The sequence below is a fragment of the Podarcis raffonei genome, chromosome 13 (genome assembly GCF_027172205.1).
Source record: "Podarcis raffonei isolate rPodRaf1 chromosome 13, rPodRaf1.pri, whole genome shotgun sequence".
NCBI lineage: Eukaryota > Metazoa > Chordata > Lepidosauria > Squamata > Lacertidae > Podarcis > Podarcis raffonei.
Window position 1 is genome coordinate 51,697,487 of NC_070614.1, and position 24,984 is coordinate 51,722,470.

Consider the following 24,984-nt stretch of genomic DNA (forward strand, 5'->3'; position numbering starts at 1 on the left):
AGGTATGATGTATCTGAGGGGTGGTCTTAGGTTACACCCCTTCTGTGATGTGTGTATGATGTTTCTGGGGGTGGTCTTGATCTACAGGGTGGCAATTTCAAAAGTCTTTATAAGGCCTTGCACGCCATTGTTCTGGGTTCCTCCTCCTTTCCTGTGGGTGAGGGGAGCACCCTGTTGCAACAGATCAATAAAGATCAGGCTTACTAGCTGCTTTGCTTCTCAATATTCTCTGGTTGGCCTCTGTTATTTTCTCCTACCAATAGGGAACCTACGTAAGGACTCTATATGGGCTCTTGGATACCCCATAAGGGAAAAAAGGGCAATTTTTGTTTACAACACAGTAGTACGTTTTCCTACTTCGGATTAGGAGATGGGACCGAGCCATTTAGGGAATTTTTAAATATTTGATGTTTTATCCCTTTCAACTCTAAAACTCGATTTTATGATGCCCCATTTTGCCGGCTTGCCAAAGGGGTTTCCTGGCAGAAGTGACATTTCCACCCGTAGAGCAACACAACTTGCTCTTTTCGAATGCTGAGAAAACGCCACTTGCTTGCACGGCAGGAGAGGGTTGTGGGATTCTGACAGGAATTTTATGGTCTTAGACATATGGTAATGTTCATAAGTGTACCAACCAAGCACATACATAGATCAGCACAGGAAGACCAACCTGGAACCATTTTGATTCCTAAACTGAGCAAATGTTTTCTCTGCAAGGTCAAACTGGAAAAGCCTCCCCACTGTCTTTTCCTTCACAAATCCTATCTTAAGGGTATGTCTGTGTTTGAATAGGGTGTGAGCCTGTGACCTGGCCCAGGAACTAAGTATTTATCACTACAAAAGAATGGCCAGGCTACCCAGGCAATCCAATCAAGTAACCTGCCAGACATGAGATAAAAAACAACAGGAGAAAAACAATATTCAAATTTCTGTTTTAGACCGCCTTTTCTGTGATGTGGGACGCGGGTGGCGCTGTGGGTAAAACCTCAGCGCCTAGGACTTGCCAATCGTCAGGTCGGCGGTTCGAATCCCCGTGGTGGGGTGCGCTCCCGCTGCTCGGTCCCAGCGCCTGCCAACCTAGCAGTTCGAATGCACCCCCGGGTGCAAGTAGATAAATAGGGGCCGCTTACCAGCGGGAAGGTAAACGGCGTTCCGTGTGCTGCGCTGGCTCGCCAGATGCAGCTTGTCACGCTGGCCACGTGACCCGGAAGTGTCTGCGGACAGCGCTGGCCCCTGGCCTATAGAGTGAGATGAGCGCGTACGGGCAGGGGTACCTTTACCTTTACCTTCTGTGATGTAGGTGTGATGTATCTGAGGGGTGGTCTTAGGTTACACCCCTTCTGTGATGTATGTATGATGTTTCTGGGGGTGGTCTTGATCTACAGGGTGGCAATTTCAAAAGTCTTTATAAGGCCTTGCACACCATTTTTATGGGTCTCTCCTCTCTCCTGCAGGTGAGGGGAGCACCCTGTTGCAACAGATCAATAAAGGCCAAGCCTACAGGCTGCTGTTTTGCTCCAAGTAATCCTGGTTGGTGTCTTTGTTTTTTGTCCAGGGGAGCCCTCGGATTTTTCCGTTAACAGGATGTCCAGAAATCTGCCTTTTACATGTCCGGAATGTAACCTCTGCCCACTTTCCCATCTGTCCCTGACCGTGGCTGGTATGCAATGCCCCCCTCCCATCTAAAGTGGCCACCCTTCGACCAAAACCCTCACCCTAAGTGACCTCCAGGGTTGCTTGCCCATAGCCCAGCCCTGCTTGGGTCAAGACTGCTTCAAGGAGGAGGTGAAAGTGATGCAAGCTCGTGCCAAAAGAAGTTAATTTTCACCAGGGGGGGAAAGAACCTTGTCGCCTGTTTATGAGCGTCAGCAAATTGAGATGGCCTAGTGACCCATAGCCTTGGGGGGAGGGAGGGACCCCTCCCATTGTCAAATCCAGCGAAGCAGAAAAAAAGAGAGACCATCCCTTCAGTAGATCAGAGTCCAGGACAGGAGAGCAGAGAGCAAGGATCTCGGAGGAGCCAGCATGAGTTACATTATACGCCCCTGGGTCGCAGGAGACCTTAAGGCCATCATGCAACTTATTAGGGTAAGAGATTTGGGGGTGGGAGGGCAGGAGAGCACATAGAAAGCAGGAGATTTGGGTACAGGGAGTGCCTTAGACCCAGAACTGGATTTCTGTGCACCCCATTTACGGTTGGGGTGTATGGGGCATTCGGGAAAGGGAAGTTACCATATTTTTCGCTCTATAAGACGCACCAGACCACAAGGCGCACCTAGTTTTTGGAGGAGGAAAACAAGAAAAAAAATATTCTGAATCTCAGAAGCCAGAACAGCAAGAGGGATCGCTGCGCAGCGAAAGCAGCAATCCCTCTTGCTGTTCTGGCTTCTGGGATAGCTGCGCAGCCTGCATGCGCTCCATAAGACGCGCACACATTTCCCCTTACTTTTTAGGAGGAAAAGTGAGTCTTATAGAGAAGAAAATACAGTACCTCTGTTGAGGGACACGCCATGCTTCTTCTGGGGTGCTTTGTCCACCTCTGGACCCCATCCTGCGCTTGGCTTTCACCTGCAGCTCCGAGAAGCTGTCGCCATGCGACAGCGGCCACGCACTGGGAATGGCTTCGACCGGCCGGCTGAACCAGGCGAGGGGAGCCAGTGGATCTCAAACCCTCGGGGAGTTAGGGACATCCTCTGCCTGTGAGGACAGACTCTAGAAGATGGAGCGGACGAGACCAGGAGTGAGTCCAGTGGTCAAGAGGGATTGAGGGGCAAATGGGGTTTATCCACCTGGGAAGGGAGCCCATCGTGGAGAAGGAAAACTCTGATCCTCAACCTCCTCTGCCTTGCCGGACATCTTCAGGGTGTGCTGGGCCCAAGGGTAACCCGAGCAATGTGGTCCAGGTCTGGTCCCATATCCAAGGGTTCTGCGAGGAGTCAGTCCAACAGAGCCAAGGCAGGAAACAAGGCAAGGTCAGGCACAGGGTCTCAGGCAGCTTCTGGCAAACAGCAACGTTGCTCCTGCAACCTGGGGCAGGGTCCGACAGCCTTTTATCTCTGTCAGGGTAACGGCCAGTCCTGATCCCCTGGCGACTCACCTCCCTGTTTCGCCTAAAGCTGAGCACTCCTCCTGCGAGTACTCAGGTCTCTCCTTCTCTCAGACCTCAGTCTCTGCAGCTCAGGAGACGTCGGTGGGTTACTAGACCCAGAGGCCGCCTCAGCCTCCCCTGACCCAACTGGTAGTGGAGCAGCTGTAAGTGATGGCCCAGCTGGAGGCAACGAGGTCATCCCCGCATCTGGAGCCAGGGCAGGCTCAGGCCCCTGACTCGGCCCAGCTGGTGCTTGTTGGAGGGGAACCTGTGCAGACTGGGGCTCTTCAGGATCAGGCCCCAGACGTGGTTCAGATGTCGCCTGGGGCAAAGGATCCGGTGTGGACTGAGACTCCTCCGGTTCCGAGTTCGAGCCCGAGTCCCAGGCCATCACACAAGCAGATCTTTTTAAACCGAGAAAACGCTCAAACCCTAGTTCAGAATGTCCACAGCTAAAAATGAAGTGTGATCAGGGGTCCCATATATATATATATATATGGCAATATTAACTGAACGAAGCTGTGCTGGGCCCGGGGGTAACCTGTGAAATGCAGTCCAGGACCAGTCCAGAATCCAAAGGTTCCGCTGGGAGTCAGTCCGACAGAGCCAAGGCAGGAAACCAGGCAAGGACAGGTACAGGATCTCAGGCAGGATCTAGCATACAGCAACGTTGCTCCCGGATCCTGGGGTGGGGTCCAGCAGCCTTTTATCTCTGTCAGGGTAACGGCCGGTCCTGATCCCCCAGTGACTCACCTCCCTGTTTTGCCCGAAGGCGAGCACTCCTCCTGCAAGTACTCGGGTCTCTCCTTCTCTCAGACCTCAGTCTCTGCAGCTCGGGAGACATCGGTGGGTTACCGGACCCAGAGGCCGCCTCAGCCTCCCCTGACCCAACCGGTAGTGGAGCAGCTGTAAGCGATGGCCCAGCTGGAGGCAACGAGGTCATCCCCGCATCTGGAGCCAGGGCAGGCTCAAGCCCCTGACTCGGCCCAGCTGGTGCTTGTTGGAGGGGAACCTGCGCAGACTGGGGCTCTTCAGGATCAAGCCCCAGACTTGGTTCAGCTGCCTCCTGGGGCAAAGGATCCAGTGCAGACTGAGACTCCTCTGGCTCCGAGTCCGAGTCCCAGGCCATCACACAGGAGAAGAAAAGGCTCTGGCGTAAACCCTACACAAATCTGGAGCGGAGTCCCTAAGAGGGTTGGATGAGGCCTTGTACGCCTCCTTCCAGCAACCCCTGGAGGCGCACTCCATTGTCTCTCAAGATAAACAAACAATTTATTACCTTTGCATTCCACCCACTCAAGGTGGGGAACATTCGTTATTTATTCATGTATCACATTTACTGACCGCTTTGATCTTCCAAGGATCTCTAGGCAGTGTAGATGGTTCTCTCCCTGCCCCCATTTCAGCCTCACAACAACCCTGTGAGGTAGACTAGCCCAGCCACAGGCAAACTCAGCCCTCCAGATGTTTTGGGACTACAATTCCCACCATCCCTGACCACTGGTCCTGTTAGCTAGGGCTGATGGGAGTTGTAGTTCCAAAATATCTGGAGGGCCGAGTTTGCCTATGCCTGGGCTAGGCTAAGGAGACAGCGACTGGCTGAGTGGAGGATTTGAACCCTGCTCTCCCGGGTCCTAGGCCAATGCAGTAACCACTATGCCACACTCGGATGGGCAGGTGTGGCTGCTCGGGTCTGAAATCCTGGAGAGATGCTACTGCCATTCAGTGTAGGCAATGCTGGGCTGGATGGACCAATGGTCGGAGTCGGTAGAAGTCAGTTTCCTATGTCCCTACGATGTGGCTGGCATTGTAATCCAAGGGCCTTGCGTGACTCATACACAACATTTTGCTTCTTCCAGGAATCTGCAGCTTTCCACAAAGCTCTGGACCAGCTGACAACCACCCCAGCACGTAAGGGAAATTCTGTGGCGACGGCAGCGTTTCGTATTTAAATGGATTGCAGCTGGCACACTGCCCTGCCACCTTGAGGGATGGCATCTCTGCCCACACCCTCCTTGACAGCAGCCCCGGGTGCTTCCAGACTGTCACCTCTTTTTGGGTGGGGATCTCCCAAAAGATCAGAGGGTTATTTCTGCAATAAGGAAAGTGATGGGAAAATGCAGTGGGAAAGTACAGTGTTACCTCGGGTTACATACGCTTCAGGTTACATACGCTTCAGGTTAAAGACTCCACTAACCCAGAAATAGTACCTCGGGTTAAGAACTTTGCTTCAGGATGAGAACAGAAATCGTGCTCCGGCGGCGCGGCGGCAGCAGGAGGCCCCATTCGCTAAAATGGTGCTTCAGGTTAAGAACAGTTTCAGGTTAAGAACGGACCTCCGGAACCAATTAAGTACTTAGCCCAAGGTACCACTGTATGAGATAAGATTCGCTTTGATGAACCGCCGTCTAACCTCCCTGCCAACAAATCAAGATAAATGCTCTATAAATGGGATGCCTGTAGGATAAGAGTATTCTCAGCCTTCCCCCTGATTCTGAATTCTGCCTTTTGCAAGACCTTCGGATTCTAGTAGAAAGCAAAATGGCTCTCACAAACTGGGATGTGGTTCACCCCGATCTCCATAACAAATATCAATCTATCGATCTATTGATCTATCTATCATCTGTCTGTCTGTCTGTCTGTCTGTCTGTCTGTCTGTCTGTCTACAGTGGTACCTCAGTTTATGAACTTAATCTGTTCTGAAAGTCCGTTCTTAAACCGAAACCATTCTTAAACCGAGGCGTGCTTTCCCTAATGAGGCCTCCCGCCGCTGGTGCCCTTCACCCGTTCGGATTCTGTTCTTAGACCTAAGTAAAAGTTAAAGCTCTGGTTTTCCCAGTAGTGATGTATGGAAGTGAGAGCTGGACCATCAAGAAGGCTGATCGCCGAAGAATGGATGCTTTTGAATTCTGGTGCTGGAGGAGACTCTGGAGAGTCCCATGGACTGCAAGAAGATCAAACCTCTCCATTCTGAAGGAATTCAGCCCTGAGTGCTCACTGGAAGGACAGATCCTGAAGCTGAGGCTCCAAGACTTTGGCCACCTCATGAGAAGAGAAGACTCCCTGGAAAAGACCCTGATGCTGGGAAAGATGGAGGGCCCAAGGAGAAGGGGAGGACGGAGGACGAGATGGTGGGACAGTGTTCTCGAAGCTACCAGCATGCGTTTGACCAAACTGCGGGAGGCAGTGGAAGACAGGAGGGCCTGGCGTGCTCTGGTCCAGGGGGTCACGAAGTGGCGGACACGACTAAACAACAATTATGCATTTTGTTACTACAGTTATTGCTATAAACTCAGATTTCCAATACATCACAATAATTTATAAATTACTCCTTACAAAACTTCTTTTAACCCAACAAGCGATATCAATTGATTACAATTGCTTTCCAGATATGTCGAAAACTTCTTCCATTCCTTTAGGAAAGTCTGGTCCTGCTTGTTCTGAATTTTCCCTGTTAGTCTCACCATCTCAGCATAGTTCATCAATTTCTCTTGCCACTCTTCTTTAGTTGGTATTTCTTCTTGTTTCCATCTTTGGGCTAATAATGTCCTTGCTGCAGTTACTGCATATAAAAACAGCTTTTTTATCATTCTTATGAATTTCTGTACCCACAATACCCAATAGAAGGGCTTCTGGGTTTTTTAAACAAATGTATATTTCATTTTTTTTTTACCTATAAATCATTTCCCAGAAGTCCTTCACTTTCTTACGTTCCCACATGTGGTAAAAGGTACCTTCTTTTTCTTTACATTTCCAACATTTATTATCAATTTTATACATTCTGGCTAATTTCGCTGGTGTTCTATACCACCTATATACCACCATCATTTTCATAATGTTTTCTTTCAATGCACTACATGCAGTAAATTTTATTCCCTCGTTCCATAATTTTTTGTATATTATGTCCAATGTCTATGTTATGTACAGTGGTGCCTCGCAAGACGAAATTAATTCGTTCCGCGAGTTTTGTCGTCTTGCGATTTTTTTCATCTTGCGAAGCACGGTGTCGGAAAAGTTTTGGAAAAGCTTCAAAAATCACCAAAGTCTTCAAAAACCTCAAAAAAGGCTACCACACCGCGTGCTATGAGTTGCTCCTCGAAGTCAAGTCGCAACTGTATTAACGGTGTTAAGAAAAAGGAAACAAACTTGCAAGACGTTTCCGTCTTGCGAAGCAAGCCCATAGGGAAAATCGTCTTGCGAAGCAGCTCAAAAAACAAAAAACCCTTTCGTCTAGCGAGTTTTTTGTCTTGTGAGGCATTCGTCTTGCGAGGTACCACTGTACTGAAGTTCTCACTCTGGGCCAGCAGGGGGATACTGTAGATAGTTTTCACTCAGGTCCACATATGCAAATAAGGGATTGAAAGTGACGTTCAGTGATTGGATAGTTACAGAAAGTGTTACAGTTGCGTTGTAGTGGAGCTCTATATAAGCAGGCTGGCTGAACCCTTCAGTTCAGTTCTGTTCTGGCCTGTGAATAAACAAGAGCTGTTTGAAGAATCACTGTGTCGTTTGATATGTTCACCCACAACTTAACATCTATAGCCCAATGAATCATAACAGTGTTTTAAATAAATCTGTCCTTTTCTTCCTAGTTCTCAGAAAAGATGGGTTTGAGAAAGATTCCACCTTTGGGTGCCTCGTAGCTGAGCTGCCCCCAGAACAGAAGAGCAGAGACGGTAAGCAAAAGAAGCGGACTGAGCCTTGCAAGGGAAACTGCTAAACTTCTTTTTGGCGTGGGCGGGAAAGTGGAGCAGCGTTGCCTAGTGGGTGGGGAAAACAAAGGAAACTGGCTATATATATATATATATAGCTCAGCAGGTAAGGGACAGAAATACAAAACCAGGATGAGGAGCGATTGTCGGGGTTGTCGATTTATTATGCGATACGCTGCGGGGTGAATGGAGGTGGAGACGGCCGCTGAGCCGGATGGCTTTAAAAGAGAATTAGGCAAATTCGTGGAGGAAGAGAGGGCTATTGTTGAAGATTTGACGTTTTCATCCCCAAAAAGTTTTTGATTTGAGTTTCTACTGAAAGGAGGCTGCATTTTAATGTTGAATTTTGATCTTGTTTTTAAGTCAGCCTGGCCTTTGGCTGGTTAACATCTTATAATATCCTTTTAAATAGGTTTGTGGGAGGTTTAGATTATTGGTTTGGTTTGTTCTTGTTTTTCTTATGTATGTATTTTGTGTTTTTATCTTGTATTTTGATGCCCTGAGATCTACAGGTGAAGGGTGGTATACAAATTTAATTAATCAATAAAAATAAAAATAAAAACTACCGTATTTTTCCGTATACAGGTCATACCTCGGGTTACAGATGCTTCAGGATTCGTTTTATCAGGTTGCAGACCACCGAAACCCAGAAGTACCGGAACAGGTTACTTCCGGATTTCGGCGCTCGCGCATGCGCAGAACTACCAAATCGCAACCCGCATTTGCACAGATGTGCCACTGCAGGTTGTGGACGCTGCGGGTTACGAACGTGCATCGGATCACGTTCGTAACCCGAGCGTCCACTGTATAAGACTAGGTTTCCCCCCTAAAAAATAATGTCCAAAATTTGGGGGCGTCTTATACACAGGGCCATCCCATTTTCTTAAATCAGGATCCCAAAAAACAGGGGGTGTCTTATAGACGGAAAAATATGGTAATCATAAAACTGGAGGTGAACTGATGCTGAATTTGGGCTTCCGCTGGTGTTGGGAATTATCGCCCAGCCCATTCCTTTTTAATATGCTTTTTAATTTTGCTCCTCCTCCTTGCTCTCCAGGTCGCACAATAGTCGGGTACCAGTTCCATTACCTGTCCTACTGCACGTGGCACGGCGGAATCCTCTTCGGCGAAGATCTCTACGTTGTGCCGGAATTCCGAGGTACTCAGGAAGTTGGGTGTCTCTGAGCATGTGCAGAGTGCACCCTCTCTCTTCTGACTGAGCGCACAGACAATAATCAGTAAACTAGGATGAGGAATAGTGAAGGATCGGAGGGCAGATAAGCGGGAAAAACTTCATAGCCTTTTTTGGGTCCATTTTATGGGTTTGCTGGATGGGTCTGACTCATAGCTGTCAACCGTCCCTTATTTGGCGGGAAAGTCCCTTATCCCAGCGCCGTGTCCTGCTGCTGTCCCTTCTTGATGATGTCCCTTAAATTTCCTGGGTTTCAAAGGAAGCAGCTCCTCTCCCTCCCTCCCTGCCGGCCAGGGAGGAGGGAGGCTCCAACTGTGTTGCTTGGCTGCGTTGCTCACCCAATAAGGAGTCTGAGAACGACTGGGGGGTGGAGCTTGCATGCCTTGTGCCGATCAAATCGGCCGCCTTGCCTGGGGACTCGCCTTTGCTCAGCGCTTCCCAGCGGAGAGGTGACGATGGTTTTCCTTGCTGCATCCCCTTTGCTGGGTTGCTGCGCTGTGGGAACCACCGCTTGAGGCTTCGTTTGGCTGCTGGCTGACTAAAATCCCTTATTTTGGCTGCTGATCCCTTATTTTCAAGGCTGCTGGTCCCTTATTTTCAAATCTGTAAGTTGACAGCTATGGTTGACTGTTGGGGGTGTAGTCGTTGCAGTTGCAATAAAGTGTCTGGATAGTTGCCTGCCGTACTGTAAAGAAAAGAGTCAGTTCTGTTGTAAACAAAATCTGCCCTTCTTCCCTTATGGGGTATCCAAGAGCCTGTATAGAGTCCTTAAGTGGGTTCCCTATCGGTAGGAGAAAATAACAGAGGCCAAACAGAGAATATTGACAAGCAAAGCAGCTAGTAAGCCTGATCTTTATTAAAGCTTTTGCAACAGGGTCCTCATACATAAATTCCCGCAACAGTTCTTTCACCCAGTTTCACCTCTGGCCCTGCCCATCTCTGGTAAGTGGCCCCCAGAAGGTTGTGCGCATGGGAATCTGGCCCTCAGACTAAAAAAAGGGTTCACACTGTAACTGCTTTTTTAAAAAAGTCCCGAAGCGAATGCAACATGTGTCCATGTGTCTGCACGTTGCGTCTCGGCACTTCCCGCTTCCACGCATGCGTGTGACGTCATTTTGAGCGTCTGCGCATGCATGCACGGCGAAACCCGGAAGTAACGCGCTCCGTTACTTCCGGGTCGCCGCAGAGCGCAACTCAAAAATATTCATTTCAAAGCGTATTTACCCTGAGGTATGACTGTAGCCCTAACACCCTGCTAATGTATTAACCTGGGTACAGTGCTTCTGTGTGTGTGTGTGTGTGTGTGTGTGTGTGTGTGTGTGTATATATATATATATATATATATATATATATATATATATATGGACGCGGGTGGCGCTGTGGGTTAAACCACAGAGCCTAGGACTTGCCGATCAGAAGGTTGGCGGTTCGAATCCCCACAACGGGGTGAGCTCCTGTTACTCGGTCCCTGCTCCTGCCAACCTAGCAGTTCGAAAGCACGTCAAAGTGCAAGTAGATAAATAGGTACTGCTCTGGTGGGAAGGTAAACGGCGTTTCTGTGCGCTGCTCTGGTTGGCCAGTAGCGGCTTAGTCATGCTGGCCACACGACCCGGAAGCTGTATGCCGGCTCCCTCGGCCAATAAAGCGAGATGAGCGCCGCAACCCCAGAGTCAGCCACAACTGGACCTAATGGTCAGGGGTCCCATATATATATATATATATATATATATATATATATATATATATATGGCAATATTAACTGAACGAAGCTGTGCTGGGCCCGGGGGTAACCTGTGAAATGCAGTCCAGGACCAGTCCAGAATCCAAAGGTTCCGCTGGGAGTCAGTCCGACAGAGCCAAGGCAGGAAACCAGGCAAGGACAGGTACAGGATCTCAGGCAGGATCTAGCATACAGCAACGTTGCTCCTGGATCCTGGGGTGGGGTTCAGCAGCCTTTTATCTCTGTCAGGGTAACGGCCAGTCCTGATCCCCTGCCGACTCACCTCCCTGTCTCGCCCGAAGGCAAGCACTCCTCCTGCAAGTACTCAGGTCTCTCCTTCTCTCAGACCTCAGTCTCTGCAGCTCGGGAGACGTCAGTGGGTTACTAGACCCAGAGGCCGCCTCAGCCTCCCCTGACCCAACCGGTAGTGGAGCAGCTGTAAGCGATGGCCCAGCTGGAGGCAACGATGTCATCTCCGCATCTGGAGCCAGGGCAGGCTCAAGCCCCTGACTCGGCCCAGCTGGTGTTTGTTGCAGGGGAACCTGTGCAGACTGGGGCTCTTCAGGATCAGGCCCCAGACTTGGTTCAGGTGATGCCTGGGGCAAAGGATCTGGTGCGGACTGAGACTCCTCTGGCTCCGAGTCCGAGCCCGAGTCCCAGGCCATCACACAAGCAGATCTTTTTAAACCGAGAAAACGCTCAAACCCTTGTTCAGAATGTCCACAGCTAAAAATGAAGTGTGATTAACTTGTTCATTCATTTTTTCCCAACCAGGCAAAGGCATTGGCACGAGTTTAATGAATAAAGTGGCAAAGGTGAGGCTGAACAGGTGTGTGTGTGTGTTGTTGTTGTTGTTGGGAAGGCGCCTGGCTAGCCACCCTGACTGAACCAGGCCAGAGTGTGAATGGACTATTTATCCGTTTCTTACATTTATACCACACCTCCTTATCCAAGGGGCTCAAGGTTTTGTACATAGTTCCCCCCCTCCTCTTCATCATATCCTTGCAACAACCCTGCGAAGTAGGTCAGGCTGAGACCGTCCCAGTACATTTCTGAGCACATTTCAAAGTGTTGGTGCTGACCTTGAAAGCCCTAAATGGCCTCAAAGGCCCAGTAGACCTGAAGGAGCGTCTCCACCCCCATCGTTCTGCCCAGACACTGAGGTCCAGCTCTGAGGGCCTTCTGGCGATTCCCTCCCTGCGAGAAGTCAAATTACAGGGAACCAGGCAGAGGGCCTTCTCGGTGGTGGCACCCGCCCTGTGGAACACCCTCCCACCAGATGTCAAATAGAAAAATAACTACCAAACTTTTAGAAGACATCTGAAGGCAGCCCTGTTTAGGGAAAGCTTTTAATGTTTAATAGGTTATTGTATTTTAGTGTTTTATTGGAAGCCGCCCAGAGTGGCTGGGGAAACCCAGCCAGATGGGTGGGGTATAAATAAATTATTATTATTATTATTATTATTATTATTATTATTATTATTCAAAGCCCATTTCTCTGCTGAAAGAATTATTTAGACGCTGTCGTTTGATGCCATTTTACCATTGTACTGTTGAGAGTGTATTCACTTATGGTCTATGTGTTGGAAGCCGCACGGTCAGGGAAAAAACAATGCTGTCCAGGGTTGTAAAGACTGTGGAGAGAATAATTGGGTGCCCTCTTCCCACCTTGGATAAAATCTATGCTTCCAGGTGCCATAAGAAAGCTGCAGAGATAGCGCAGGATAGTGCGCAACCTAGAAATGATCTCTTTCAGCTTCTGCCTTCTGGAAGAAGGGACAGAGTTATAAAGACTAGGACTAGCCACCTGAGAAACAGTTTCTATCCAAATGCGATTTTGGTTTTAAACACAGTGTAAGGTAGTCTCTGTGGGAGTATATTGTATTTAATTATGGGGTATCAGAGTTTTTAGGGGGCTAACCAGGCTGGGATAGCTGGGGTAGCAGGCTTGTTGGCTTTTGAATGTCTGACGTAGATTTTTTCAATTTCGTTGTTCTGTATGGGACAATGACAATAAAGATTATCGTATCGTAAAGGTTGCCGGGGATTGTAACCACAGTACCCAAAATTCTTTGAGGCAGATGTTCTTAAGGTTGTACGTTGCCTAAGATCTTTTGATAAAGGGCAGTTTTATTCCTGTTTAGACCCACCCACCCAGATGCTTAGAAGGTTGAGATAATGCTAATCTGCTTTTAGGATTTTAACTGCCGTGTCTTTTAAAGCTGAGCTGCAGATTCCACTAGATTTTCTTGTTTTTATCCCTTTTTTTGTAAACTGCTTTGAGGTCCTCACCTCACACAATGAAGAGGTATGGATAAATTTTTATGAAATAAAATGAATAAATAACGGCCTCCAATTCCGCCCCCATCCCCTCAGATTGCGTTGGAGAAAGGTTGTTCCGAGTTCCGATTCATCTGTGCCCGGTGGAACCAGCCGGCGATGGATTTCTACGCCAAGTTGGGGGCCGTGAACGTCACAATTCGGGACCAGTGGCACCTCTGCCACATCGAAGGAGCGCATGTCCGGAAGCTAGCGCAAGAAGCGAGGAAATAGGAGCCGAGATATATTGGCAGTAATGTTTGGCCCAGAATTATTCAGGATTACTTTTCATGCCTCTGGCTCCAAGCCCTAGAGGCCATTTTGGCAAAGGTTTAGGCCCCCTCCTGCTGGACGGACCTTCACTAAGCCGGGTGCCCTCTGGAAATTTTGGACTACAACTCCCATCAGACCCAGGGAGCTCGGCTGTGCTTGCTCAGTGAAATATACTCAGAGTCGAGAGTGGATTTCATGCTCTTTATTCAGCTCATAGTGGTGAGGAAGAATGAAAGTTCCCCCAAAGTATCTGCTTTATATACATTATTTACACAATGGGCTGCACGTGATTGGCTAATTCCGGAATTCTCCTGTAGGCCAATCAGGTTGTGGATTCACTTCCATCTGGAGCTGCATTGGGTGGCTCCTGCAGACTAATCATACTGCTGCATTCTAGGACCAATCAGACTGCTGCATTCTGAATCCTATTGTTCTAGGACCAATCAGACTGCTGCATTTTGGATCCTATTGTTCTAGGACCAATCAGACTGCTGCATTTTTGATCCTAGTGTTCTAGGACCAATCAGACTGCTGCATTATGGATCCTATTGTTCTGGGACCAATCAGACTGCTGCATTCTGAATCCTATTGTTCTAGGACCAATCAGACTGCTGCATTTTGGATCCTATCGTTCTAGGACCAATCAGACTGCTGCATTCTGAATCCTATCGTTCTGGGACCAATCAGACTGCTGCATTTTGGATCCTATTCAACTCAGTACATAACACTCAGGATAATGGGAGTTGTAGTCCAAAGCATCTGGAGGGCGCCTGGTGGATGAAGGTTGTGCTATACCCCGAACCCCTGTCTCTCCCAGGAACCCCGGAGTCCTGGTTCCTTAGGCTTTCTTCTGTCCCCGCAAATCCTGCTTTTCTTGATAATATTTTATTGATTTTCCAAAAATAACATTTATAAAAACAACAACAATACAAATCCAAAACAAATCAAGCTGGCTTCCCCCTAGTCCCTTCCTTGGTTCCATTATTACTCAACATACAGCATGTTCATTGCTAGATTTAAAAACCATATAAATTACGTACCTGTTGTCCATTCATATCCAAATTACAATTAGTCCTAACACCGTGCTAATGTATTAATCTGGTACAATGCTTCTGTGTATAGATATAGATATAGATATGTGTGTGTATAGATATAGATATAGATATGTGTATATAAATAATTGGGTGCCCTCTTCCCACCTTGGATCAAATCTATGCTTCCAGGTGCCATAAGAAAGCTGCAGAGATAGCGCAGGATAGTGCACACCCCGGAAATGATCTCTTTCAGCTTCTGCCTTCTGGTAGAAGGTACAGGGTTATAAAGACTAGTCTCTGTAAGGTAGTCTCTGTGGGAGTATATTGTATTTAATTATGGGGTATCAGAGTTTTTAGGGGGTTAACCAGGCTGGGATAGCAGGCTTGTTGGTTTTTGAATGTTTGGTGTAGATTTTTTTCAATTTCGTTGTTCTGTATGGGACAATGTCAATAAAAGATTATTGTATCATATATGCAATAAACATCTCCCATTTCTCTTTAAATTCGTTGTCGGCTTTTCCTCTTAGTTTCATTGTCAGTTTTGCCATTTCAGCATATTCCATTAATTTAACTTACCAATCTTATTTGAATGGGACGCCTTCTTCTTTCCAATGTTGTGCTAACAGTGTCCGTGCGGCCGTAGTTGCACACATAAATAAGTTCTTTCGTGATCTTGGTATGTCCGTTCCTGTAATACCTAATAGGAAAGCTTCTGGGTTTTTTTTAACAAAGGCTATTTTAAACATCATCTTCATTTCACTGTAAATCATTTCCCAATATTTCTTTATAATTTTACAATCCCACCACATGTGAAAGGAAGTCCCCTCTGTTACTTCAAATGGCATTCCTCCCCGCCATCTTAGAGGAACCAAATGCATTTCCTGAGCCCTAAGGTCCCATCTGGGGACATGGGTGGCGCTGTGGGTTAAACCACAGAGCCTAGGACTTGCCGTTCAGAAGGTCGGCGGTTCGAATCCCTGCGACGGGTGAGCTCCCGTTGCTCGGTCCCTGCTCCTGCCCACCTAGCAGTTCGAAAGCACCTCAAAGTGCAAGTAGATAAATAGGTACCACTCCGGTGGGAAGGTAAACGGTGTTTCCGTGCGCTGCTCTGGTTCGCCAGAAGCGGCTTAGTCATGCTGGCCACATGACCCGGAAGCTGTACGCCGGCTCCCTCGGCCAGTAAAGCATGATGAGCGCCACAACCCCAGAGTCGGTCACGACTGGACCTAATGGTCAGGGGAGTCTGTACCTTTACCTTTAAGGTCCCATCTGCACCATGCATTTGAAACACTCTTGCCCCACTTTGAGAGTTGCAGCTCCCCCTAAAGGATCCTGGGAACTGTAGTTTGCTATGGGTGCGGAGTCTTGCCATGAGATCTTTCATAAAACTACAGTTCTCCTCGCCCTGTCAAAGCAAGGAATTCGCAAGGCGTAAATCTGAAATCTTATTCCCAATTACAGTGGTACCTCGGGTTAAGTACTTAATTCGTTCCGGAGGTCCGTTCTTAACCTGAAACTGTTCTTAACCTGAAGCACCACTTTAGCTAATGGGGCCTCCTGCTGCCGCCGTGCTGTTCTCATCCTGAAGCAAAGTTCTTAACCCGAGGTGCTATTTCTGGGTTAGTGGAATCTGTAACCTGAAGCGTATGTAACCTGAAGCGTATGTAACCCAAGGTACCACTGTATTCTGTTCACTGATGCCCACAAAATTTGTCTTTGATCTTTGCAGTACATCTTTGACGCAATAATGATTTTGTTGGCGTGCGCCCTCCCCCCTTCTACATCTGGAACGACCCAAATAAACGTCTGAATCCCGTCCAGTCCTGTTTTCCAAACTCTTCTTGTATGTTTCTTCTTCCAAGGTTTCTTTTTTAACACAAAATCAAAACAGGGTCGGAAGGAACCCGGAAGCTCCGATTAAAAAAAGGAAGCACGCTGCTCTGCCCTTTTTGTAACTCTATGTTCTTATCCCGCGGCGGCTGGTTGCGCGACCTCTCCGCTTGTTTCTGCTCGGATCTCGCGAGAGCGCGACGTCCGATCTCGCCGAACGCTTCACGCCTGCCTCCAGTCGCGCGATATTATAGCCTCAAGTCCCGCGAGATCCTGTTTCAGACGCCTCCTTTGGAGACCTAGGGTAAAGATGCCTGCGCAGCCCAGTATTCTGTCTCCAACAGGGGTCAGCCATTGTGGTTCCTCACCCCTTGGCTGGAAAGGGGTTATTTTTTTTAAATTGTCCTCTATTTTCTTTCTGCTTTGGGGGTATTTTGTGTTCAAATTGGATGTGTGTTTTGTTTACAGCTCTTTCCTTTAAATACTGCTTAGTACATTACTACTACTACTACTACTACTACTACTAATAATAATATATTAATAAACCCGTAATACATCAGACATTAAAAGCTTCCCTAAACATTGCACCGGGTTGCTGCTGGCAACTAGAAACGGATTGCAAATAATTAGTAAAGTTTCTGCTGTTCAATTCATTTCTATACCTCTTTATATTTTTCAGAAAATAAAATCTCAAAGGGGTTTGCAGCACATTAAAACAAGCCAGTAAAAAGGATCAAATTGAGAAACAAAAGACACACACAAACACACACACACACACACACATATATATATATGTGTATATATATATATATATATATATATATTTGTTGTTGTTGTTGCTTAGTCGTTTAGTCGTGTCCGCCTCTTCGTGACCCCCTGGACCAGAGCACGCCAGGCACTTCTGTCTTCCACTGCCTCCCGCAGTTTGGTAGCTTCGAGATCGCTGTCCCACCATCTTTTCCTCTGTCCTCCCCTTCTCCTTGCGCCCTCCATCTTTCCCAATGTTGTAAATAAAAACCCTATCACACCAACATCAGGGTCTTTTCCAGGGAGTCTTCTCTTCTCATGAGGAGGCCAAAGTCTTGGAGCCTCAGCTTCACGATCTGTCCTTCCAGTGAGCACTCAGGGCTGATTTCCTTCAGAATGGAGAGGTTTGATCTTCTTGCAGTCCATGGGACTCTCAAGAGTCTCCTCCAACACCAGAATTCGAAAGCATGCATTCCTTGGCGATCAGCCTTCTTTATGGTCCAGCTCTCACTTCCATACATCACTACTGGGAAAACCATATATATATATTTAAAATCCCTGAGCTCCTTTTATTCTAGAAAGTAGTTCATAAAATTATACCCGACTCAGAGGAAGTGTTTAGAGAAAAGTTTCTCCTCCGTCTCTCGCAACACCAGAACATGCGGACGGACAGTGAAGCTGAATGTTGGAAGGTTCAGGGCAGATAAACGGAAGGATGTGCTTATTTGAGCAGCTCGTGGTTAGAACTACGGAACTCCCTGCCTCAGGAGAGAGCGCAACGATGGCCACCAACCTGGGTGGCTTTAAAAGAGCAGTGGAGGAATTTGTGGAGGAAAACGGCTTCCAGCCACAATGGCTCCGCTCTGGTACCATCTGAACACCAAATGCATCTGAACAATTGCTGGCAACCAGAGGAGGGCAGAGGACTCTTGTGCTCGGGGCAGGGCCAGATTTCAATGAAGAGAGGCCCTTGGCTACTCCACTTGTGAGGCCCCTCCCAACCCCCCACCCTCACAACTAGAAGAAAATGGAAGAGTGTTATTGTTATGTACTGAAGTTCTCACCCTGGGCCAGCAGGGGGATACTGTAGATAGTTTTCACTCAGGTCCACATATGCAAATAAGTTACAGAAAGTTGTTACAGTTACGTTGTACTGGAGCTCTGTATAAGCAGGCTGGCTGAACCCTTCAGTTCAGTTCTGTTCTGACCTGTGAATAAACAAGAGCTGTTTGGAGAATCGCTGTGTCATCTGACATGTTCACCCACAACTTAACAGTTATAAACAAAATTGAGTGAAGCCAAGGATGACAACAGATATTTAAAATTCTGCAATTCCCAATTTCTCCTCTAAAGGACATCGGACAACTTCATCAAAATTTGTCTTAAGTTTGTCACTTTCACTGTACAGTGGTACCTTGGTTTGCAACCATTTTGGATTACAACCACGTCAAACCTGGAAGTGCGTGTCCCTTTTTTTGGATTACAACTCTTTTTTTTTTTTTTTGCATTACAACCCTGATTTTTTTTTTTAGGCCCCATTGGCAGAAGTGCGCCTTGGGTTACAACCTGTTTTGGTTTATAACCAGACCTCCAGATTATGGTTGTAAACCAAGGTACCACTGTACACAATGCTCAGTGCAGACAACCTCTCTTGAGACATCGTGGTGCTTAATTCGTTTTTTATTCGTTTGAGTCTTGAAAAACTCCTCTCTCCTGAGCAGTTGGTGACCATAAAGCTAAGAAACAGCCGCAAGATTGCTTCCACATTAGGAAAGGCCACCTGAATTTTCCACTTGTATATCATTTGATAAAGTTCTGTAGGAGACAGAGAGTGCTTTGCTGTGAGCCTATGGCTTTGTCTCACGTACAGGTGAAAGTGCAAAAGTTCATCAATAAGTTTCACGTCCATATCTTCTGGGTAGGCTTCCATCAACAGTTCAACACCTTGCTATCGGAATAGCAAGAATGGAAAAACAATTGTGCAACATCACTGTACACAGCACTTCTTTTTAAATTGGCTTCAAGTGCATCTAATATAGGAATAAAGGATTTTATCCTAAACTTATCTCTTGAAGAAAGTGCATCTAAGGCCCTAGGCTTCAGCCTACTTAAAGGTAAAGGGACCCCTGACCGTTAGGTCCAGTCGTGGCCGACTCTGGGGTTGCGGCGCTCATCTCGCTTTATTGGCCGAGGGAGCCGGCGTACAGCTTCCGGGTCATGTGGCCAGCATGACTAAGCCGCTCCTGGCGAACCAGAGCAGCACACGGAAACGCCGTTTACATTCCCGCCGGAGCGGTACCTATTTATCTACTTGCACTTTGACGTGCTTTCGAACTGCTAGGTGGGCAGGAGCAGGGACCGAGCAACGGGAGCTCACCCCATCGCGGGGATTCGAACCGCCGACCTTCTGATCGGCAAGTCCTAGGCTCTGTGGTTTAACCCACAGCGCCACCCGCGTCCCTTCAGCCTATACAGAAATCCAGCACTGCTTGCGGGTTTCCCTTTTGGGGTATCCTGCAGGGACAGGATGCTAGACTAGATGGGCCAGATCCACCAGGCTTGCCTTTTCTTTTTAAGGCTGCATACCCACAAGCAGAATAGCCTCCGCTATTCAGAAGGGGCGTGGGGTTCTCCTCTGCAGATCAATCCTCTTCATGTTTTCTGGGGTCAGCAAGGTCTCTGCCAAGTGGGAACGTTAACCCAGATGAAGAGCCTTAATCTGTCATAGCTAATAGCCACCCATGACTGTGAAGCCTTTGCCTGAAGCTGATTTGCACTGAAAGCCATAACCGCATCTTAGGACAACGGATTCATTGAGTCAATTGTGCCTCGAATAATATTCCCTTTGTTTGCCCTGAGTCTACAGCCTGTCCGTTTCTTTGGATGACATTTAGCATTTAGAGAACGAAAGTATTTTAATATTTTGCTGGAAGCCGCCCAGAGTGGCTGGGGGAACCCAGCCAGATGGACAGGGTATAAATAAATCATCATCATCATCATCATTATCATTATAGACTTTCCTCCACTGGAGCAACAAAGCGAGAGCATATCTGAGCTTGCACCAAGTGCTGTTCCCTATTACTTAGAACTTCCTGCTCTAAAGCCACAGAGTCTGGGTTCAAGACCGTACCTCTCTGCTTCATCCAGCATTTCTTATATTTTAAAAGTTGCCCCCCGTCCCACAAATATGTTCCCAAGGAGGCCTACAATAAAAGATTTAATAAAATAGAATATTACAATAGTTTAAACCACAACAGACTGGAAACAGCTCCCTCCAAAATTGGATTCTGGCAAAAAACGGCCTTATAAAATACTATTTCACAATAGTACAATTACACGAACACCTTCTCAGCTTACAAGACTGTTGTTTCATGCAGAAGAATATTCCAAACTGGGGAGAAGGAGCAACTCGACAGCATTTTTCTGCAAGGGCAATTGCATTACAGGAAGCAGAGGCAAAGTTGCAATCCCTGCCTCCCCCCCCCCCAGGTGTGTGGCAGGTAAAACTCACCTGTTACGGCCCTTTCTATTTCTGTGCTAGGAGAAAGGGCTGCACCACTAGCTCATGATCAGTGATGTGGGCTTTCTTGAAAACTCTGAATTGTATTCCCCCCATAAAATGTTCCTATGCAAATCACAAAAATTGTCTGGTGCCCTAGAGAGCGGCTTAATCTAGCGTTGTATTTAGTAAACAAAGCCAAAAAACAATGCTGAAACTGCCAAGTTTTTGCCTATTTGCAATTGGCAGCTGTTTGTGGTTACCAGTGTACTTGCGAAACAGAAAACAAAGTGTTGGGAAATCTTCAACTCCTCATTGCTGTTCCAAATACAAGGAACTGCTAGGGGGGAGGACAGAGTAGCAAACCTGTTGTAATAAATAATCCATCATAAAAGATACTGCATTACATTCTTCATTAAATTATCTTTCCGTTGATATATAATTTTATGGTATTGCTCCAAAAAAAGTGGTGTTATGAGCCATGATTGCCAAAACAAGATTACACCTGACTGGCTCTCTAAGCTCTCCTTTTTCTGGTTATTTGGCTATAACGTTTGATAGGATACAGATAACTGAGCAAACTTTGTTGCATTACACTCTTCATTAAATTATCTTTCCACTGATATATCATTTGATGGTATTACTCCAAAAGAAAGTGGCGTTATGAGCCATCAAACGTCGGAAATACACTTTCTCCAAAAGGGTTTCCACCATTTTGGCCAACGAGTGTAGGTCTTAAAAAGACAGTGCTTTAAATGCAGTGCGTAGCAGAATTGTGGAACTCCCTGCTGCAGCTTTGAAAGAGGATGGGACAAATTCCTGGAGGAGGAGAGAGCTATGGCTGGCAACTAGCCAACATGCCTATGTTCTCTGCAGTCGCTTCTGAATATCAATTGCTGGGTGCGAGGCTGCTCTGCCACCCAGCTCGTCGGACTAAGTCTGCGGGTCCCTGCGGAGGAAAATGAGCTCAGCCAGAGACAGGAGCAAGATACAGAAGATCCAAGTTTATTGCGCAACAGGTTCAAGGCGAGATTGAACCCCGAGGAAGGGGTGACATTAACTTTTAAAACTTCCCTCCATGTCCCAGGATACAGTGCAAAATACATCCCAGTTACATCATGAATACATTAAGGAGAGGTTGGGTTACACAGGTTACATCATGAATACATTAAGGAGAGGTTGGGTTACACAGGATTAACATATGGAGGAGGGAGGGGGGAATATGCAGAGCTGGAGATATGCACAGATAAGCACATCCTGAGTACCGGTGATGAGAAGACAATGGTCCCTGTACTGGCATTGCCTGAAGGAAAGGCTTGGCAGAGTGATTTGACAGGATTAGGGTCTTGACACCTTGCTTGAGGGATTATGGAGGACAGGGGAGGTGTCATGGAGTCCTAGGGAAATTAAGCAGATTGGCACCAAAAGCAAGAAAATTGGTGCTACAGTTGATTTTCTATGGATTTTTATAGATTTTAGTCCTCTGCAGGGGCGAGTGCACGGTTCTGATTGGGTAGAACGTTCCCATTCAAGAGATACAAAACATTAGTACACACGGTTTACCAAAGTAGCGAATGGGCGTAGGGAAGGGAGAAAGGCACTTTTATTTATGGGGCTTGGGGTTAAATGTGGTGCTGGTGTAACAGTGTGGGGGCTGAGGGGTCCATGTAGGGCGGGTGCCCTTGAGGTCATCGTCTCGGACCCTCTGGGGACTGGCGGAAGGGGTGAAGAAGACATGCCCCCCCTTCCGTATCAGCTGGAAGCCACAGGAAGGGGGAGCGGCTCCTGTGTTCAGGTCCTGCACTGGACTGATCCAGCAGGCTCTTCTTATGTTCTTAAATCAGCCTTCACCAAACTGGTGCCTGCCATGTTTTGGACTACAAAACCCATCAGAGCCAGGGAGTTGGACTGCGCTCGCTCAGGATGATGGGAATTGTAGTCCAAAACATGGAGGACGCCATTTGCATGTGCTTTGAAATCATACTTTAATTGAAAAAATTATTTGGGGGGGGGCAGGGAGGGGAAAAGCAACCCTCTGTAAGTTTACTTTTAACAGAACAATAACCAACATTGCAGTGCAGTGGACGCTCGGGTTGCAAACATGATCTGTGTGGGAAGAATGTTCGCAACCCGCAGCGTCCGCAACCCGCAGTGCCACGTCTGCACACGCGCGGGTTGCGATTCGGCACTTCTGCACAAGCGCCAAAACCCAGAAGTAACCCATTCCAGTACTTCCGGGTTCGGCACGGCGCGCAACCTGAAATCGCGCAACCCGAAGAGTCTGTAACCCGAGGTATGACTGTATATCCATCTTAGTTTACAAGACAGTATACGCCGTCCAAATGTCTGAGAAGGTGTCCCAATGAAAACGGTGTGTCAGGGGCTCAGGAGCAGAAGCACAGGGGAGAGAGGAAATGGAGAGCGAAGGAGAGGAATCCGAGGGGAGCGTAGGGGAATATGACAGTGACCCGAGAGATTCCATGAGCTTCTCCAGCGAATCAGAAGATTCCCAGAAGGGGGCGCCGATGGTCAGGGCAAGGGGGGTCCCAGGGGGGATGCACCAGAAGCAAGGGGCCAGCGGGGACTCCCAAGGCAGCAGCGGGGGATCAGGACCAGCTCCCCCACCAGAGCGCAGTGGGGGGGAAGAGTCACATGAGTCAGGACCAGCCTCTCCTCCAGCGGGGAGAGAAGATGAGTCAGGGCTGACCACGCCTCCATCGGAAAGTGGGGAAACGGAGGGGAGGTCAGTTCCAGCTAGCCTCCCCGAAGGGGGGAGCAGTGACAGCAGCAGTGTAACGGTCAAGAGGAAGGTTGCCGGCTGGGCGCGCGCGCCAAGTTCAAATGTACAGGCGCGCGGGACAGCAGGAAACCCGGATTGGGAGCCAGGTCCTAAAGCCCGCCGGAGGGAGGGGGAAGATTCAGGGGACTCAGCGTCAGAAGAGTCTAGGAAGGGCGAGACCCCGACGGACAGGCGGAACCAGAGGAGGAAAGAACAAAGGAAGAGGTGGAGCAAGGCTAGGGTCTTAAACTGGTGTCTGGGGGGAGGAGATTCAGACGGAGCTTCGGCGGTCTAGAGTTTGAGACGTAGGGCTGCACGCTGCGGCTGTGAAAGTGAAACTGAACTTCAATAAAGACTTTTATACTTAACAACGAAGCAGCGTTGGTCCTTTGTGAGCTGGGACCTCGGGCAGCTCTGACACGGTGTTTATAGAAAGTGCGTTCCAGTGGAGCCAAGGCGTTAAGGTCTTTATGCTGCTGCATAATAGATACAGTGGTACCTCTGGTTAAGTACATAATTCGTTCCGGAGGTCCGTTTTTAACCTGAAACTGTTCATAACCTGAAGCACCACTTTAGCGAATGGGGCCTCCTGCAGCCGCTGCGCCACCAGAGCACGATTCCTGTTCTCATCCTGAAGCAAAGTTCTTAACCCGAGGTACTATTTCTGGGTAAGCAGAGTCTGTAACCTGGAGCGTATGTAACTTGAAGCGTATGTAACCCGAGGTACCACTGTACTGGGTATTTTATCCTCCCAAGCTCGAAGTAGCGACCATAAGGGCTCGGGAAAATCCATTTTTGTCCTTGGTGGACACCTGGATGGCAAACCCTTCCCGGCCACGAAAGAACATGCTGTTGCTCTTATAATCCCGGGTGCCTTGTGTGCTCTCACTGCGGGCCAGGAAAGGCTCTGCCATCTTGAAAAAGGAGGGTCAGAGACGTTCTCGAGCAGCTCAGCTTGGCCTAAGCTCTTTATCTCGCTTCCTACGACAAATACTAGCTCATCCCCCTGGTCCACAGAGCATCTTCCCCATCAGACCCTGAAAGTTCGGAGCAGAACGTAGAAGTCTTTGACTCTGGCTGACTGACACTCTGGCCCCGAAGTCTCTCACGGTGGGAACCCCCGAGAAGACCACTATAGACGGAGAAACCCCAGGAAGGTCCCGTGGACAGTCAGGTCAAAGGATGCGTTGAAACGAGGGATGCGGAGGTTCAGCCGGTCTCCAGGCTGCAGGTGGAAAACCCCTAAAAGGAGGAGGAAGAGGAGGGTCAGGCAGAGGCACAGCAGGGTGGAAACACCTTCCTTTCAAGGGCCTCTGGTTCCCCTGGGACCGGCTCCTGACAGGGCCTCATCCTGCTGAATTTGACGCTAGCAAACTGTCTTGCAGGATTGGTAGGAATAGGGGCTTTGGAGTATTTCAATTTGAGTAATAATAATAATAATAACAACATTAATAATGATGATGATGAGGATGATGATGATAATAATAATAATAATAATAATAATAATAATAATAATAATTTATTATTTGTACCCCGCCACTCTGGGCAGCTTCCAGCAAAGATTAGAAATACATTAAAATGTCACACATTAAAAACTTCCCTGAACAGGGCTGCCTTCAGATGTCTTCTAAATGTCAAGTACAGTAGTTGTTTATCTCTTTGACATCTGACAGGAGGGCGTTCCACAGGGCGGGTGCCACCACCGAGAAGGCCCTCTGCCTGGTTCCCTGTAGCTTTGCTTCTCGCAGCGAGGGAACCGCCAGAAGGCCCTCGGAACTGGACCTCAGCGTC

The 24,984-nt window shown here is 47.9% G+C and overlaps 2 protein-coding genes across 3 annotated transcripts in view; one reads left to right on the forward strand and one right to left on the reverse strand.

The window, feature by feature from the left end:
• The window catches only part of TNFSF13 (TNF superfamily member 13), a 239,485-nt gene that overhangs the window by 208,559 nt on the left and 5,942 nt on the right, over positions 1-24,984 (reverse strand). The window contains exon 3 of one of the 2 annotated variants that reach the window (XR_008327302.1): positions 24,266-24,435. Coding sequence is in view for 1 of the 2 variants with exons in the window: in XM_053362091.1 (XP_053218066.1) it covers positions 24,326-24,435 (110 nt within the window). In the remaining variant the exon portion in view is untranslated. Of the gene's footprint in view, positions 1-23,618; positions 24,436-24,984 lie in introns of those variants that run through there. The other variant, XM_053362091.1, reaches the window with a different exon arrangement.
• LOC128400089 (thialysine N-epsilon-acetyltransferase-like) lies at positions 1,925-14,267 on the forward strand. The gene is made up of 6 exons (XM_053362090.1): positions 1,925-2,088; positions 4,948-4,999; positions 7,681-7,764; positions 8,858-8,959; positions 11,487-11,527; positions 13,089-14,267. Exons 1-6 carry the CDS (start codon positions 2,026-2,028, stop codon positions 13,263-13,265), a joined length of 519 nt encoding a protein of 172 aa, XP_053218065.1. The 5' UTR covers positions 1,925-2,025; the 3' UTR covers positions 13,266-14,267.